Source organism: Cottoperca gobio, chromosome 17, assembly GCF_900634415.1.
Source record: "Cottoperca gobio chromosome 17, fCotGob3.1, whole genome shotgun sequence".
NCBI lineage: Eukaryota > Metazoa > Chordata > Actinopteri > Perciformes > Bovichtidae > Cottoperca > Cottoperca gobio.
Window position 1 is genome coordinate 5,233,240 of NC_041371.1, and position 20,067 is coordinate 5,253,306.

The 20,067-nt window shown below is 42.2% G+C and overlaps 1 protein-coding gene across 4 annotated transcripts in view; it reads left to right on the plus strand.

The window, feature by feature from the left end:
* mtcl1 (microtubule crosslinking factor 1) overlaps positions 1-20,067 on the plus strand; it is a 56,806-nt gene that overhangs the window by 4,982 nt on the left and 31,757 nt on the right. For all 4 annotated transcript variants that reach the window (XR_003833860.1, XM_029453224.1, XM_029453225.1 and 1 more), the window contains exon 3: positions 241-399. Coding sequence is in view for 3 of the 4 variants with exons in the window: in XM_029453224.1 (XP_029309084.1) it covers positions 241-399 (159 nt within the window). In the remaining variant the exon portion in view is untranslated. The remainder of the gene's footprint in view (positions 1-240; positions 400-20,067) is intronic.

Sequence of the window (20,067 nt, forward strand, 5' to 3'; positions counted from 1 at the left end):
GCTGCAACTAATGATTATTTTCTTTTTCCATGAATCAAATTGATCTTTTAATCTATAAAATGTCACAAATAGAGAAACGTGTCTATTACAAGTCCCAAGTTGCTTGTTTAGCCTCATCAACAGTCCAAAAATATATCAAATGTACAGTTATTGACAATTGTGTGTGTGTTAAAGGCACATATCATAAAATATTTATACATCCATTCTGTATTATCTGTTTGTCCAATCCCCGGATCTCAGGTGGCCAAAGATGTGTCGGTGCGTCTGCACAACGAGCTGGAGAGCGTGGAGGACAAGCGCAGCAGAGCTGAGGACGAGAACGAGCTGCTCAGACAAAACATCATCGAGGTGGAGATCTCCAAACAGGCGCTGCACAACGAGCTGGAGAGGACCAAAGAGGTGAGAGGATGAAGGATGGAGATGCCTCTTCATACAAGGCTGTTGCAGGATTGGGGGAGAAAGATTCTATCATGCACACAAGGCTGTGGTTTTATCTCAGTAGAGAACATGTTTGGTCCATGTGGTGAATGAACGGTGCGTGTGATAAAAAAACAACAACAACAACAACAAAACGATGTTGCCGACTTTGCTGTTTGCACAGACTAGCATGACCTGCTATTGTTGTGTTCTCTCAACTAGCTGCATATAAACAAGGAGATTAGTGGCCATCATCGGCCTGATCAGCAGGGTCACTGCAGTGAATTCATTTCATCAATCACTTAAATGCTCCCTTTCAAAACCACTGCTTTGTGCAATGATGCATGTTATTTTTAATGCCGTACAATATGAACATGTTTCATGTGTCATAATGATACAATACATTTTTCAGGACACTATATTGTTTTGGGGCTGTACACAGCAAAATTAATCTGTGGATAGACGAGAATCAGCGTTTCTAAGAATATAAAAAAACATTGTGAACCTTAGTAACATCAAACATTTACTGATAAGTTATAAAATGTCATGTATTTTGTCACTTTTGAGTTTTGGGACTACATCTCCCATGGTGCTTTGGGTTAATGTTAACAGGAAGTGCCCCGTGTTTTAGCCTTGTTTGTCAAGCGCTTTTGAAAGGTACATTTAACACTTGAAATTACATTAAGAAAAACAGATACATAGAAGTAATTACACATTAAAAGAAAGTCATCAGGTACTATCACTTTCACTGTTACTATTAATGTTCGGCAAAAAACTTCCAATCCACATTATTTTTACATTTCAGACTAATTAAATTTTCTGTACTGTGACGTACTGACGGTATTTATAACCGTGCAGCTGTAAAGCGTGTTGCTCAGTGGAGTATTTGAAGGCAGGTCTTCTTGCAGGTAATAAGATGAGCGGAGGCTATTCTCAGCGCTGCCAGCCGTCAGCTGCTTAAACCAAATCGATTTTGACATCAGCAGGTAACATGCCGTCTGCCAGCGAAGAGAAAGTAGGCTAATACCAGACCAGTCGGTATAGAGACGGGGCTTTTCGTTTGGCAACTAGACTGACACTTTGTTTTTTTTATGTCGTCACACACGCTGCTGGTTTCATTCCCCTCTTGTGTCACAGTCACAACATGTGGCCTCTGGTCCATGCTTCTCCTAATAGGTCCTCCGCTGGTTGAACATCTATATTCAGAAGCCGTTTATGACCTGTGTTTGCAACATCGTTGTTCTCAAAGGTAACTTATCGGCCTCCGACTGAGCTGCTTGTTCTCGGATGAAGACAGGAAATCCATGTCTAGTCCGGATGTGCTAATGCAGCAAACGCGAGCTCCAGTTTGTGTTGTCGTCACTTGACACGGGTAACCTTTCCGAAGAAAACGATGAGTGAACAGTAAGGCTGCAGCGAGCGGACGCGCCACATGAGGAGCTTCTTATATTCATTCTGAGCAGTATTGCGATACAAAGAACCACAGAATGACACAGAGAAACAGGCGAGGGAGTGAAAGAGAGGCTGAGACAGCGGATGCTCCAAATGATTGCAGGTTTTATGTTCCCCCGAGGTTTGTCCCAGAAAAACACAAGCCGTCTCTCAATCTGCACTTGGATATCACGTCTCTTCCCCTCCTTCCTTACCAGAGGCATGCGTTTACCATGCAGCTTCCCAATAGTTTCATCTTAGCATTACAATACACAGTTTCCTGTGGTTTAATCAACATGCGCTCATTTTGAACGTCTTTAATTCCAGTGAAATCCGTACTGCACAGTGGGTGACCCGTTTATTCTTTGTATTGTTGATAGCAGGGGATGATAAGAGTAAAAACATTTATTTAGGGATGCATGTAACTGAAGAATCTGCCCTCTGCTCTTGCAGTTGCTCAGAGACAGAGATAACCCTCAGAGGAGAGGGGAGGAGCACGTTTTACTGATAAGAACGAGGTTCGACTGGACGAAAAGATTGTTCCTTTCCCTTTCTGCTTTAATTACAACTTGTAAATTGTGACCCAGGTGTAATGTAATGCGGTGAAAAGCATAAAAACCTTCCTCCCTCAGTTCCACCAGAGGCTTCTGTGTCTTCTTCCATCTAGCTTGTTTAAATACCTTTTTGTTTGCAGTTCTTTTACCACTTAAGTAAAGCGGTAACACGCGTTACAATGCTTTGACCTTTCCTCTTTAAACTTTTTTTTTGACGTCTCCTGCCTGTCCCTGTGCCCGTCCTCTGCTATCAGAGGCTACACGCTGTGACTCTGGCACCTCTGCACGGATTAATCCAAAGAGAAGCTCTGTTATAAAACAGCCTGGCGTGTTTCAGTACACTATGATGGGAGGGGCGAGATCGAGAGACAAAGAGGCAGAGAACGGTTGTCATCAGATGTCTGTGTGCGACTCGACCACAGCTCCACCGCTTACACACCTGATATTAAACCGTTCAGGAGGGCTGCTTGTTGCTGTTACAGTATCGGCCCGAGGAGCAAAGAGGTCAGTGCGAAGGCGAACAGCGATTGGCCGAGAGTATTTTTTAATTCCTCTGACATTTGAAGAAATGCCCTCTGATACGCGTAAGGAAATGAAACTAATGAAATGTCAACATGCGTAACCACAAGCGTCAGGTGATTTATCAGGTGCTCTCTGTTCCCTGTGATAAGTTCATCGTTCATTACAGCAAAGATGATAATGCTTTGTGCTGCGTTTGTGGACACACAGAAGACTTCACATCAGATCTCATGCGTGCACTAAAAGACAAAGTTGACACATTTCATGACACATTTTGTAGGCGCCCTCCCGCCGTGGAGGCGTTTCATTGTGCTAGATCAGATTATGCTTTTCTTTGAAGCAGCTGCAATTTCATTACTACATATGGAGTAACCTCATTTAGCAAATCATTTTATTCAAAGGGACCCAAATTACAAAAGATATAAGTGGTACCTAGCCACGCAGATAGCTTTCATAGGGACTCTTTGTTTGGTTAGAAAGTTTCAATAGAAACTGCAATATCTCAGATTTATTTTAATAACTCGGAAAATATTGAAAAACACAATTTCTCAGACCCCAATTATTATTATTCTTATTATTATTCTTCTTCTTCTTCTTCTTATTATTATTATTATTATTCTTATTCTTATTCTTATTATTATTGTGTGTTTTGTCCAACAACAGTCCGAAACACAAACGCTTGATATAAAAAAATATCTAAACAAAATAGAGCTGAAAACAGCTGATTAATCGATTACTCAATCGAAAGTAATCTGAATATTTTCTGGATTGTTTTGCTTTTCTTTGTCACGTATCTTTGTAAATTGAATATCTTTGGGTCGATCCGACTAAATGAGCAATTCCAAGACACCACTTTGAGCCCCGATAACCTTTTTTAAATATTAAGAATTGATGATTGCGGTTGAAGCAGGATCCAGGGAACTCGTTTGACATTTTAACTTGCAGCTTTAATTGATACCATTCTCATATATGTATATATATAATATATATAAAGTGACACGTAGCAGCTCGTTAGAAACAACCAGCCCGGCGTCGTCCGGAAGGGTTCTCGTATACGAGTATTGGCAGCATTTGCATTTTTTCATGCGTGTAAAAAATAGGAATCGAGGGCATCTCCAAGAGCTGCTCCAACCTGGAGTGTTTTGCTGCTGTGTTTCCCGTCACTACTACAAAGGTACGAGAGGGGAACGTGAGCGTCACCGCAGACATCACTTGTTTCATGTCGGAGCATTTCTCCGCAGAAGAAGATTCTCCTCTTCTCATCTCTGCTTCTCCTTCATGTCTTCTGCTCTCCTCCGCTGTGGTTCCCTGTTGGAAGAGTGCAACGGGAATCTCATTGACCCAGTTTAATATCTTGTGTGTGACTCCACCAATGGGAAGAAGAGCAGGCGCGAGGAGAGGAGTAGCGTAGGGACTCTGCTGTAAGTCCAAATCTGCTGCAGTGACATGCATCCGTGTAAAGCTTGCACAGCGACTGTGTTGTTACCAACTTTAAGTTTGCTCAATTTCATCTTTTCACTGAATTGAAGGTCAGAAAATATTATAAAAATAGTAATAGTTGATTCCTTAAAAAGGTTTTAACTTCATGATAGTAATATATATGTTCATCTTACATTTAATGATATTTGAAAAAGGCTAAATTTAGAGGCGATGACACCTGCAGGCAAACGATCACCGACACAAAGCAAAATGGGGAAATCATCAATTGTGCATGAAAACCCCGGAGTGATGTGCTATAATAATCCTTTTGAAGTTTAAAACCCATGACAAATGAAATGTCTCCTCTGTAGGAATATGTTTTGCATGTATTTTACCGAAGTATCAAAGCTGCCACTTTACAATCATAAAACATCCTGGAGCATTCGCTGTAGCAGCAATCAAAGTGTGTGTTTAAATGTCTTCAGACACATCAATGGACATTTTTAAGCAACACGTTTAGAGTCATTTTAAACCCAATCTGGAGACTTCAATCGTGTTTCATATTTCGTTTTGATTCAAAGCACCAGTTAAAGTATCGACGCTGACAAAACGTCCATTCGACTTTTTGTAGAAAACCGTTTTGACAGTAAGTCAGGGTTTATGGACGCAAACAACACATGGGAGCCACCTTTATTTTAATTCCCTTTGTGGAAACCATCAAAGCAAAGATAATCCAGCGGATTTGCTCTTAGGTGATGTGTGTGCATTTAATCTGCTGCAGGAAGGTGACACATAGTTGACAAAAAGAATTGGGGATACGTCGCCGAACCGAACGTGATGAGCTGCAGACACCTGGTTTGAAATACAGACGTTAAAATGTAGTAAGAATGCAGTTAGTACAGAGTCATGCTAACTGAGACACCGTGGTGTTTGAGCTAAATGCTAACGTGCTCAAGATGACAATGCTAACGTTCAGATGGGAAGCAGGTTCAACCATCTTAGTTTAGCTTGTTAGCTAATGTGTGCTAACTAGCACTAAACACATGGCATTAGCGTTGCAGGTATTTTATCATAAACCAAAGAATTGGGCACATTAAGTGTTTACATTATTCTAAGGGGATGTTCCATGTGCGATCTCTTTTATAGTTGTTGATATATTTCAGGCTGAAGCAAAGCAACAAACGATCGTTATCTCACCATCCTGCTGCTCAGCTTAACCTACATGGTGCCAATCCAGCGGTGCTTTTATTTGTTGCTTCCTTCTCTTCTCCACTGGAACAAATGGTATTAGCAGTGATATTAGGAAGGTTGGCAGCAGCTTGGCAGGCTGTAAGTCAGACTGAGTCATTGTGTTTCTCACTTCTCCTGCAAACACAAGGAACAGCCAATGTTTGGCATTTCTTTCTCCAGAACTCAAAAGATAACTTCATTTCATCTCTTTTTATAAGTGCTGTATGTTAGATGCATTGGTGGCATTTTCCCCCGGACACGTCTGAAGTAACAGTCCTTTAAATCAGAACGATGATATTTATCTCTGAATAATCCAATAAATCCCGGTGACATGTTCAGTGTCAGCCCACGGCTCTCCGTGTCAAACACTGAGCGTACCCCTTGTTTACAGATGAGACCGCGGGGTGTGTGTGTGTGGAGTCAGTGAGATCCACTGTAGTCTGATGCACTAAAGGAGTTCATGTGATGTGGCAGGCTGCGGCGTCAGAGGCCGTCTGACTCGCGGAGGGAAGTCATCGTGTTCTGGCCAACAGCAGCAGAGTGATACAAGGCTGCACCGACAGAGAAGTTGAGGTCAAGAGACTATAGATGAACTCTAAAGTCTGGGTCAGAAGAATATCACATCCTTTGTTATGGAAAACCCTTTTTTTTTTGGTGCTGAACAAAAGTCTGTTGCACCGAGTATTAAACTGAAAGCTGCCAATCATCAGGAGGCACATGCACATTCATACATGCTTTGCAGGTTTTGGTTTAGAAAGTATCTGCTCAAAAGTACATAAAGAATACCCACAATGCCACTGCTTTCTCTGCACTAGTACATTCAGAAAGCTATTTCCCTTTTACCTTTGAGTTTGAGAGTTAGATTCAGGCAATTTCAGACTTTATATTGTTTAGGCAAAGTTCTTATACAGTCCTCATAGTGTCCTCTTTCTCTGCTTCTCTCTCTACAAACTCCTGAGGGAATGAGTGAATGCTCCACCAGTTTCTAACGTTGTCATTTGAGCCTGGACAGGTAGTGTACAGTTGGTTTTTTAGAGCTTTTTTTGTTGAATGATGTTAATAGGAGCAGAGAGAGGGATCCAAAAAATGAAGTTGCCGGCTATAAAAACCAAAACAATGAGCTGAAAGACGCTAAAATGCTCAGTAGAACTCCCCGATGGGAGATTGGGATCGAAAAATAATTCTGCTTCGGTAACGATGCTGCAACTGGGGTAGGGTATCGACACTAGTACTATAACTATACCCAGCTCACACACAATGACAAAAAAAGTATTTCTTTTACTTTTCACGAAGCAGAACTTTCCCAATCTTAAACTCTCCATGCTTTTTAACGTATTTGCAATCCAAGAGCATATAAACTCCCCGAAAAAAAGTACACAGCTGTGCTTGGTCAAGCTTGTAGTTTCCCTTAGAGTCCTTTATCATAATCAAAGTGCTCTATTTTGGGAAATATACGGCTCTTGGAGGCAGCGTGGTAGAATCCCCTGAGCGTTTCCTCCATAGATGTAGCAGCGTGTCTTTGCCTATAGACTTGAGCTTCTGTTTGAAGTGATGCACGCTCGTTAAAGAAGATGAGAGGAAGACTGAGGAGGCAGACAGATGCCAGCACTCCCAGCTCGGTGGGGTTGTACGTTGCATGCAATCATTATTAAATGATGACTTCGGCAGTAAAGACAGATACCTGCCTGCACGGATTGTTACACTCCAAGGCAACACTTCTGCTGTGACATCTTCGTGACTCTTATCTCTCCTCCACATCTTCCACTTGCTCTAAATGGCTTTTCTTGTGCTAAATAATCGTTTTATCTCTGATATACTATAATACAACTTTAAAAAAAAATCTCTTGTCCCACTTTTTCCTAACTTCAGATATCATTCACGGGTCACATAACAGAAATGTAAGCGCTGCTGTGTTTACATATTTTGCATTATGCAGACTTGTAAAACAGCCTGAAATTAATTTTTTAACTTCATTGTTTTATGTTTTGCCGAGTCCTGATTCTTCATTGTTATCAACACCAGATGTTCAATGATAGAGAATTCCTGTTTAAAGTAACAGTTTCGTGATTTTATCCACGTTAATCTATAGTACTGTAAATATGACCCACAGAGACTCAAACCCTGGCAAAAATATTTTAAAATTATTTTTATTTTTTATCTTACTTAGAGACGACATGAAGAGACTGGCAAAATGTTAAAAAAAAATGTTTAAATGTAAAAAATAAATAGGTTTTTTCATGATAGAAAACGTGTTTAAATTCCAACGGCAGAATAAATCTGTTCAATCCGAGGTTTTAAAATATTAAAATAAGCAAACAGTTCATAGGTGTCTTCTTCTTCTCTCTGCTTCCACTGAACTGAGAACATCTGTGAGTTTGATGTTGGACACGTCCTTACCTTTTCATAGTGCTAATCAGTTCTGCAGCAAGAAGGCTGCAATCTCTGTCGGCTGGGATTCCTCTCACGAATCGTGAGGAAATCCAGAACAGCTGAGGCAGGAAAGCCTCCACTTTAACTGGTCGTGGTCGACCGATATGATCAATGCTGACATTTAGAGAGCAGAGCAGCCAATGGCCGAAATATAATGCATATTGATTGTTTTTGTGCATCTGACGAACATTTATTTAACACTTGTATTGTCTGCATTGTCTCTGTTTGCTTAAGATCTGCAGTGCACTTATTTGAAATGATCAGCTAAATAAATGTGCACAGGCAATCAAAAAACTAACGTTTGTACAAACCTAAGAATGAAAAATAAAAACAGTTTTAATGCATTAAACAGCAGAATGTACCAGCAGATAGATCTCCTTATTTCTGAGAGACACAGAAACTCAGTGGCTTAGTAAATCACAATATGTCTATAAGAGGCCCGATTACTCGGCCAACCGATTAATTGCTCTACCACCAGCTAACGCACCCACGGACACGCACTCACGGACACGCACTCACGGACACGCACCCTCTGATGTGAACCTCCACCTGGGCCGATAACAACTCCAGATAACGACCCTTCAGATTACTGTGGAGCTCATAGTTCGTTATCTTTTATCACGTTCTGTGGTGGCTTGGTGGTCCGCTGAGGGTTTTGGTAATAACGCAGTATTTCAAATCCTTTATTAGCTTCCCCTCCTACCATTTTCAAGGCTCAAAAGACGGCATGTGTGCAGAGCTGAGCCCCCCCTTATTACCAACCTATTGTGAAGCTTTTGACACCCACAAGGGGATAGTGAAGTACTGGGTGGCGGAAAGTGGCGCAGGCGGGAGGACGACCTCATTATCAGCCAGCTGGACAGCCCCGCCGTCCACTCATCCCCCATCCCACACCCTCCTCCCCCATCCCACACCCTCCTCTCCCATCCAATCTCCTGTCGCAGCGGAGAATAATGCTCTGTTGTCTGGTTCTCATTAATGAGCATTACAACATAGCTGGAGCCCAGAGATAGTCCCGGATAGAAGTTTATGATCATACGGTTGTGAGGTTTTATTTATCCGTTCCTAATTACCACAGACACGTACTTAACCATGAGAGAATGAAGACTCGTGGAAAACAACTTGGCTCACGCTAATTATGAGGATCTTAGTGAAGGCCCGAGCTTGATGCTAATCACGGGCTCAAAGATGATAAGCTGCAGATAAAGTCTTAATTAAAGCCTGGCGGCCATCTTGAGAAGGTTGTTTACAGAGTGAATCAGATATAGTACAGACTAAATGGGCTTATTTTGTGTTCCACTGGAGTGATATTTGATCCAGTGAATTCAATTATCTGATCTCTGTGATTCAAGGCATTTTCTATTTATACGTTATCTATTATCATGACCCCTGACAAACCTCTGTTTCAACATGTGACCGCTCTAACACACACTATTTGATAGTAGAATTAATTGTTGGTTTTTTTCATGGGGTTTGTTGATAGAAACAAAGATAATAATGTGTGTGTGTTGCATGTGAAATACACTTAAAGACAGAATAACATCACCTTTATCCTAAAAGCCTCCCTTCCATCATCTCGGCTGCAGACAGGCTACATAAGAAATGAGTAGATCCGTGTTGTTTGCATGTCTGAGCCGGTGATATTTGTTATGACAGGGACAGCATTGGGAAACATGGTATCTCTTTCCGCCTTTGATTTGTCAGCATTATTTTTGCTCCAGTCAAGTGCAACTCTCCGATCTTCTTCATGTACATCACGACGAGAGCAGAGCGACATTCTCTCTCGCCACATGGCTCTCGCTCTCTCTCTCTCTCTCTCTGCACGTTACACAGCGCTGGCTCGCTGCCAGGCTGCCGTCCCAGAATACTCGGCGGACCGGCTGAGGAGTTTGCAGGCAGATGACATGGTATCTCTTCCCTCCTCCTGGCCTGTCTGAGCCACAGTGTCATTTATAGCTGTTAGTGAAGCGCCACAAATGGGACTTTTTTTATAGCCTCCACTTAGAGTCACGGGTGTGAGTAGTCGTTGGGAGAGCAGGCCTTTTAGATTAGATGTGCTTTAGATGACCTCCAGACAGCAGTGGAGTGAATTTATTGGCCTTTTTTTTGTCACCTGTGTCTCCCTTGGGAAGCGTTTTGCTGAGTCTGCATGCTGTTTTGAAGCACCGTCCTTACACACATTCCTACCTGGGAGCTGCCGACTACAGTCTCCACCGTGGGCTATGTGAAAACAGTGGAGGGAACTGAGCGGCTCATTCTTTGTTATTGTTTGATTTGATCCCTTTTCTCACCTTTAGTCTCCTGCTCCCACCTACACTGTGCTTTCACTTCGGTTGGTCTCTGGTATCAGATCAATACTAATATCATGTATGTGCACTAAATGCACATCTACAGCCAGGTTTAGCTTAGCTTAGCTTAGCTTAGCTTAGCTTAGCTTAGCATAAAGACTGGAAACAGGGGGAAACAGCCAGCCAGGCTTTCTCCTAAATTCAAAAGTCTGCCTGCCAACATCCAGTGCAACTATTTCTTGATGAATAACAGTTCATCCGTTTGCACCAACACGTCTCTGCTGGTTACTTTTCAACGTTCACAGCTTCGAGGAGACTACGGGAAGTCTGTTCACCAAGAAATTGTTCCATCAAATTGTTGTTTTCACATTTTTGATTGTACAAATGAAACAAACGAGATACAATGTGTCAATTAGGGAAATTTAGACGTGTTGGTAGGAATATTTTTTAGTAGAGCCAGGCTAGCTGTTTCCCTCTACTTTCAGTCTTTATGCTAAGCTAGGCTAATTGTCTCCTGGCTCAATCTCTATATCTCTATATGGACAGAAAAGTTTTACTATTAGTAATAAAAGTGTTTACACGTTTATTTAGTCCGATTTTCAGAAGCTATCACAATACAAGACACTTTATAACTTCATAACAAATATATTAAGAGCTGTTTTGAAATACCTTTTTGTTTCAGAGCTAAAAATCTGTTTAAAATGTACTTGTTCATCCCGCCTGACTGTCTCCTCACGTCCGTTTCATAACAGAAATCATTTGCCGCTTCCCCCTTCTGGCCTCTAGCAGTCGGGGACCTGCCTCCCTTGTTAGACTCCCCCACCGGCTCCCTCACGGAGCCACGGGGACGTTGCCAGTTCTGCACTTGTGAACCCTCCACATCAGCGAGAGGGCTAAATCAAGCCAACAGCAGCTCACTGTTTATCATGGCTGCATCTTAGTCTGTCACTGTGTTCTTTAAAGCCACAGTGTTTGATGGAAATGTAAAGGCATCCCACAGACTAAAGATCTAATCTCATAGGAGAACATATTTTCTACAGTTAAAAATGATAACTAACTGCAGAATTGGAGATTTGTGATTTGTAGTTAAATTTCCGGAGTAGTGATCATCTGATTGGCTGAGACAACAGACCTTAGCATTAGCATGTCCATCTAATTAGCTTAATGCAGTAACCAATAATTACATCTAAGGCCATGGAGCACATCATTAACTACTTACATTAGTACCTAAAGGTCCAGTTCATACACATCCAGTGTGTAGTATTTCCCCACAGACGCTAAATAGTTTAAGCTAACGTTAGCAGCGCTGTCGTGCTCGGTGTTGTATTTTGGGAAGTTAATGCTGAACTTTCTCTTGTAAGTGAAAATATATTGTTTGAATGAAAAGGTCTGATCTTACATTTCTTATTATTATTCCTTAAAGGACTTTCATGTATCCAGTAATAAAGCGTATTATAAAGATTAAGCCTGCTATTTAATTAGCTAGCTTAATTAGCTAGCTTCAGTTGATAAAGTCTGCAGGGACCGTTTTTATCCAGCAAAATCATCGGTCAATGGCTAAAAATGAGAATTTGGTTGTTTGTTACTCCCACTTAAGAGACAGCATCTGTCAGACAGTACCAGAGCAGTACTGTGTATTCTTTCTTTGGATTTTCAGCAGAAGCTTTAGTTGAGTCTGATAAACCACCATTGGTCCATCTGGTCGTTGCAAACACACTTGCTGCTGCATCACTTACCAAAAGAAAAGATACCTGCCAGTCAGTGGGTGTCTACAATCTCAAGAGCAGAAAGTGTTAACTGTATCCATTAGGCTGAATCAATTAGTCAATTCTCTGTGTTAAAGAAGTCCTGCTATTGTCAGTTCAGATTTTTCGCTTTGCCTCTCTCAAATTATCCATTACCATGGCAGCCATCGATGGGCAGCCCCGCCGGCTGGGGGTCATTAATTACTGTGAGAAGATTTCCTGGCTTCACGACTGTTCACTGGGAAACCAAGCAGTGCATCTTCTGACTGTCAGCCAGCAGACACTTCTTTACCGTTCGTTGTTTGGAGTTCAAAAGCATTAATTAAAATGCTTTTCCTCGGGATCCTACACAGAATTCTACTTACTATATATTACGTTAAACACGGCATCCAGGAAAACTACGTGAGTTTAACAGAAGAAGCATGAATAAAGAAATAAGTCGCCCTCCGAGGGGTCACAAGATAAACCTCAATGATTTACAGGATAGGAAAGACAACAAAACAGGCTTCTGATACGCACAATACTGTATTTTCCGACTTCTATCAAATCATTTCAGGATATTTTTGACTTCTTCAAGCCTCTAAAAAGAATTCAACACTGTGAGAAAGAAGCAGACATAACCACTGACTCCAGATAATAATCAGCAAAAATATACAAAGCGAAATCTGAAGAAATGAAAACCAGAGGATTATAAGATTATCATAATGTTAAGAGAGAATTATTCATAGGTGTTGGCAGCAGAAACAGGTGCTTGTCACACATTCCTTATTAGCGCAGGCTGATGTGTGTACAGGTCGCACACTCCTGCGGCTGATGTACGAGGGCTCTACATGCCCTCCCTCTTATCTGCCTCCACCTGCGCTAATATCCTGTTATCTTGACAAAGATAACAGGAAATCTAAACAGCCTCTTTCTCTGCTCTATTTTATCCCTTTTTTTCTACTTATCATAAAAGTTTTTTCTAAGTTTTAACTCAGAACGATGCTGATACGTGCTGATATTACAAGACGCTTACTGTGTGTGTGTGTGTGTGTGTGTGTGTGTCATGGCGAAATGTGCTCCTGGAGACACCTGCTGTAGTGTGAACTACCACAGAGGCGGTTTTGAGGTGTTAACATGTCTGTGGATAGATTTTTGTCACTGTGACTGCATCACAACCGTGGAAGATGCATTTACGAAACTTAACAGCTGTGTAGTCGAGACAAAAGTGACAGCTGAGTTTGAAGAGAGGTGTGATTCAAGCAATGGGGCGAGAAGTGGAGCGGTAGGACCTTTACACCCCTGGCACTATTTGTTGTTGCGGCCGGTGTGATGCTCTCTAGTTTAGAATTGATTTTAAAGTCCTTTTACTTTTTCTACAAAGCCTTACATAATGTAGCACTCATATATCAGCGACTGCCATTCATTTACGTCCCAACAAGAACTCTCAGATCCTACTTCGCTTTGCTTTTCTGGTGAGGCTGCTTTGTGCCTTCCCCTTGGATCTTAGAACAACAAAGTCTCTTGGAATTTAAAAAAAGAAATGAAAGACCCATCTTTTTAATTCTGGTTATTTTAACTGCTATCAGGGTTACTGTTCTGTTGTATTGTGATCGCTCATTGTCACTATAGCGATTGTTTGTTATTGTTCATTTCCATGTGATCTTGTTTTGTTAAGCACTTTGTGTCTCATTGTTGCATAGAAATGTGCTGTACAAAACAAAACACAGGAGTGTTGCATACTCATACATGTTTCTCATACGCAGATTACTTTACTGCGACACACATTATGAAGAGCTTTGGTTAAAGTGAATCTGAATAAGAACATTATCTTTGTGTCGTGACGGGACCTTGAGGTGGAGCTGGTTGTAATTATACATTTCACAGAAGCTAAACCTGCTAATGAGAGCGCTCGCTGAAGTGCAGCCTCTCTCCTGCTCCCTCCTCACCGTGGGATCTGCCAATTCAGCACTACGCACAGGAGGCATTTGAGAACCAGTTTGCCTGCAAGCTAATGTATCATGCGTGCAACACACACACACACACACACACACACACACACACACACACACACACACACACACACACACACACACACACACACATGCACACACATGCACACACAATGACTCATCATAAGGCTTGTATTATGGTGTTAAACCTGATTCACTGTTGAGGACAACTTGTTTAGTCCTTATCCTCTAATCAAGAACATTGCTAATTATTATTAGCCGCTAAGTACCGCATCCTGTGGGTTCATTGGGAAGCAGAGTGAAACAGCAACACCGCTCTGTACAGGGGGTTAGTAGGAAAACTCCTGCTGCATTTCTTACTATTTATTTCACCTAAACGTTGTCTCAATCTTGCGTCCTTGGTTTTGCGACAGTTGGCACCGTGGCATCGTGTTGTTTCTGCGAGCAGCATGCCAGTCTGTCCGGTTGTTAAGGAATATTTGTAAAGCGTGAGTGAAAGCGGAGTGACACGCCCCATAAAAGCTCTATTGTGCTGCTCTTTAATGCATGTCGGCTCTCAGACTGAGGTCAGAGCATGCTTAGTGAAGAGGAACAGTATGAGAGTGACCCCTCCGCTGCTCATGCACAACCTCCTGCAGACACACACAAAAACAATAAATTATACACACACACGCACACACATACACACACACAGGCGGGCATATTGTGCACATGTTGCAGCACAGGATGATGTATAACCTGTGCATGTCACCATTGGTCGTTATAGCTGCCAGTGTCGATTCCTAAGAGAATTAATGTTTTCTCAATCGGCTATCTTGCCTACAGGTCTCTAGTGGAAAAGCAAGAATAGCAGCACTGTTGACACCTCATACTAACCTGGTAATTGCCACAGGTTTATTGCAGAAGCAGCAACAAGCGCTTTTATATATATTGCTTCTTACTGTAGGTCTTTTTTATTTATTTATTTACTGTTTTTATGTGCATCAACAAGATTACGTCGTGATAAATGATAAAACGGTTGGCTGCAGTCAAATTGTTCAACATTGCAGGTGTGGGCTCAGAGGTTTGCTTTAAAGATGCATTAAGTTTGTGAAATGATTAAAGACTTTAAGTGGTTTGAACCTCTTATAACACACAGAGCAGCACATTCACTGTGGTCGGAGACGATCTCATCTCTCTGCTATTAAGAAATGTTAGTTAGTTTCATGGTCTAACGACGTTTTTCACTGTTCCCACTCAGTTTTCGAGATTTCAGAAAATGAAATAAAACTATGAGCGTGAAGACAATGAAGTAGAAGCACTGCCGGGTCCTTTATTTTTGAAAACAAATGGCCTTAAAATTTGAATAAAATCCGAATAAATCTACAGTTGCATCACATGACCGTCACGTATTTCAATGTAAGTCCAATATTCCCTCTCCTTTTAGCTCTGACTTTGGTCTCTAATAACTCCTGAAAGCTGCTCATTCAGCTGCTAAATGCTTCACTATGTTCACCAGCCCGGTAAAACCTTATTTTCAATTCCACCAAGTGAAACAGCATTTTGTAATATCCTTAGATTTGATGTGTGGGAAGTTTGATGTGCACTCTCATGCCTGGCTGCCTCTCCGAAGCTCTGCTCCTGCATTCATAAGCATAATTCTCTCGGTTCTGACAATAATAATAATAATAATAATAATAATAAGGTTTTTCACATTTACTGCAGAGGTGGAAAGCGATCTCTGGACAGCTATTGATGTCAAGATGCAGTTGCGACAGAGAGGCCAGAGCCTGTTTACAAGATGCTCATATCCGCTGGGGATGGCTTGACATTGGAGTGACCTCAGAGGCTGCTGCATTCAGCCTGTCTTACTGCCACACATATGCATTCACTGGCAGATGTGTATAAGCCCACGAGAGCCTCGTACTCGCATGCAGCAGGACAATAAACGTGCGCCCACACTTTCTTACACACATGTGGGAGACACACTTACACACGTGTGCACACAGGCTGAGCAGCGCACTCTACCGGATTACTTTAATTTAGTTAGCTTTTTATTGGTTTAGTGCTTTTAGAAATATCACTGCCGCAGCTATTCGCAGTAGCCTCGCTGTAGGCAGTACGGGGGTTTGTGCACCATTTTCAACATCAAATTGAATTCCGATGGGTCGCACATTTAGCTGATGGAGTATATTTAGACTGTACAGGCCTACTGCAGGTGCTGCGAGCCAAAGATTGATCCTCCTTATGAAAATATCATGTGCTGTAACTCATGCTGGAGCAGCAGCTTTACAAGAAGGCACTTGTGCGTCCGGATGCGTCCTTGGATGGAGAAAGAAATTGAAATTAAATGATAAAAATGAGAGCATGTAACATTTATACGCATTCATTCATCAAGTGTGTGTGCTGTATTAATTAATTTATTGAAACGGATTACAGTCCAGATTGAGCGCTCATGCATCCAGATCTCACTAATATAATCTGCCTCTAAACATTTCATAGCGACTTATCTCTCTGAGCTCTCCCGCCGGGTGAGCAATATTTATTCTGTTGTGCTGGAGTCTTAGGCGCCTCTGTCAGGGCTGAGAAGGGGTTTATCTGCATCTAGCGGCCCGTCACAGCTCCTTTTGTGCTCAACCCACCCACCCACCCCCCAACCCCACCAGCTCTCTATCCCGCCCTGTTTCGCTGGTCACACCCCACTTCCTGTTAAATCCTATTACCAGAGCCAGACGCCGCTCTCTGCACTGTGTTACGTTCTTTGAGTAAAATCATAAATAGGCCAAGCTGTTGAGTACAGATGCTGCCGAAAATACACTCTCCGTGTTCCCATTCTTACTCATCCTCCACCCACCAATCATTCATTCCTCCCCACGGTGGGATACATTTTGGTGAAGTCATTTTACGACGTCATCCGACACTCGGTCCAAAAATGCCTCAGTGTCTTACGCATACGGGCGTGTCAGAGTACACAATATTCTCCTTTTCTCTCATGAACACGTCAGTTTTTCTAAGATTGATCAGTGAGATTGTAGCAGCAGAGCTTCACCGAGCAAATGTTACAGACTGAACGTTGGGCTGTTACTCATCTGTTGAATATATTCCCCTGAGGGACACTGATGGCTGCCAGAATCAGTTTAACACCTGCAAACACACACTGCAATGGCCACTTGTGACACTAATTGTAGTTTAGTGAACTGCCCGAGGTGAGTGTAGAACATGAACACACTGTCACACACATCATGCGCATTCCTGATATCATCACATGAATACTTTACTTTACATACACACTCTAACACATGCAGGCATACACACATAACTGGCTTAACTGGTTTAACTGGCTTTGTGGGGACTCGCTCTGTCTGTCTGTCTCTCTCTCTCTCTCTCTCTCGCTCTCTCTGTGTGTGTGTGCTCTCTATATCTATCTCGCTCTCTCTGTGTGTGTGTCGATCTCTCTAGTATCTGGGTGTGTTGGCTAGAGCGAGAGAGGAGACGAGGAGAGAGAGAGAGGGGAGAGATAGAGAGAGCAGGAGAGAGCGAGCGAGAGAGAGAGAAGAAGGCGGTGTGTGGTGGGCGATTCTATCTATCTCTATCTGAGCGAGGGGACGATGTCTATGTGCGAGAGATATAATATATATCTCTCTCTAGGCTGGCTTATAGCCGCTATCCGAGCTCTGTACTCTGTCTCTCTCTCTCTGTCTCTCTCTCCCTCTCTCTCTCCCTCTCTCTCTCCTCTCTCTCTCTCTCTCTCTCTCTCTCTTCTCTCTCTCTCTCTCTCTCTCTCTCTCTCTCTCTCTCTTCAGTGCTACGGACAACGCTACACCTTCACACACACCCTCTACCCACAACAAACTGAATGCGTTTGTGAAAGGTAAAAGTCAAATCGCAGTCAGTGGTAGTGGGCACGATGACCAGAGATTGTTTTTAATGCAACGCTATTTTTGGTCTGACCCCCTGAACAAACCATAATGCCTACACTTAATCCACATGCTGTCCTAAACCTTTTCCAAACTCTAACCTTCATTTTAAAACCAAATCCAAAGCTTACATCCACCTCAACCTCAACTTTAAACTTAATCAAATCTTAATTCTCATCTTAACCCTCAGTTATAATCCTCACCATACATGAGGCTACAACGACCTCTCTAACTCAAACTGTCTCTCAGAAGGGTAGAACCACACACACAATTAGCCGCCCCCTGCAATTTTAAGATGTCTGTCACGGGTCACATGGTGATGGAGATGTGAAAGAACGGAGGAGAGAAGAAGAGGAGGGAGTGAATGGGGGGGGGGGGAGCGGTGCCCACAGCGCCCGGTTCGTTCAGTCCCAGCAGGGTAACGACTGTGTGACTTCACACTCTAATCCCACAGACTGGCAGAGACCCAGGGGAGTAAAACCAGCAGCACCAGAACTACAGTTCCCACAGCAGCTGGAGCTGAACCTGCATGACTGACTGCCACTAACTCGCACTAACAGGCGTGTGAGAGCGTTCAAAGGATGATGAAGAGGGATGTGTGTGTCTTTGTTGGTGTGCTTCACTACAATTGTGTGTTTAAAGTGGAAAAAATACAGTCACACAAACAAATTAATTGTCGATATCTCTGCATCGATTTTGATTCTTTGTTGTTGTAAGAGTGCAATGCTTTACTCTGAAGGGAAAGGAAGCTTTAAGGCAACACACCTGTAACCCTGCAGCTCTCTGTTGCACTTCGGTATCTCCTCTTTCACTGTGAAATGCTAATCTTATCGATCCTGCACACTGTGATTAGGATTGGAGGAGTATGAGTGAACTACAAAAACTCAAATCTGCTCTCTCTAGTGTGCATTTACATTATCTTCCAGTAGTTTTTGTGTGCAGATACATTATAGAGAACATGATGTGCTTGGCGTTGACAACACTTGCCTTGCTCTATGATTTCAGTGCTCGTGAAATTGTAGCTCTCAGAACATTTGGACGTGCAAAGTCACGATTACAGTTAATCACTGAAGTCGACTCATTAACACGACTGTTTATTCCTTTTGTGTCTTTTTTTAGTTTAACGGTGGTTCACACATTTCATTTCAGACAAACTATTGTTATATACTCTCTGATCACACGATTGTTTCTCCGAGCCTCAGATTGACTTCTGTATAAAGTAAACAGGGATCCCCCCGGGGTTGTGAGGAGCTTTGCACAAGAAGCCGTCTAATCCGCTGTCTCCCCAGAGAGATTAGCTCCGTCACCAGGGCTGGGAATTGAACCACGACTGGTGTTGGAGATACTGACACAGACACAAAGCTGGGACTCGACGGGGGGAAGGAGGGCGGAGCTGGGCCGGGCGTACATGTCTGATGTAGCCGGTAAATGTAGAACTACCGCAGTCTGTTATCATCAAATAAGAACAATTATAGTCTGAGGGAGGATACCTGAGAATGAAGCGGGTTATATGAACACATCTGTGCAGTGGTGCAGTTTGCAATGAGTTAAACTATGGATCTATAGAACAGCTTTATGGGATCTTTAGACCCAATTTCTGTTCATGTTATTCTAGATAGAGCGTGTATAGCTGGACATATTTATACATTTCTTCTCAATACTTTCACTTTAATCTGTTTTTACTAATGTTCTTAATTAAATGAGAAAATACTCTTTATTTCACACAGGAGTATACAAACATAGGCTTTACCATGTGCTTATTTCAGATGAGTTATTTAATGAATTACAAGAAAACATCCTATTTTGTGATATATATCATTATCGAGATATTCTTTTCTCTTTCTCTAACTTAATACAATATCTTTGTAGATGTAGGATCAAAATGTTGTTGTTGCCATGGAGTGTGAGGATTGAGGCTGTTTTCGGAGAGCCTTGCACTTACGTGACGTGCATATATTTACTCTTCTTCAACAATAACAACTTTGTAATTAATACGGTAAAAGCTAGACGAGCTCTAACAACATAATCACATAAGCAATTCCAGACTGCCCCAAAAATCACCGCGTACGATCAATCTGTCTGCAGCTCGCAGTGGATTTGCTGCCTTTGAACGCACCAGCAACACAGAGGTTGAGTTTGGATCAACAGAGACTGTGAAGGCAACATGACGGCAGACAAGAGAAGCT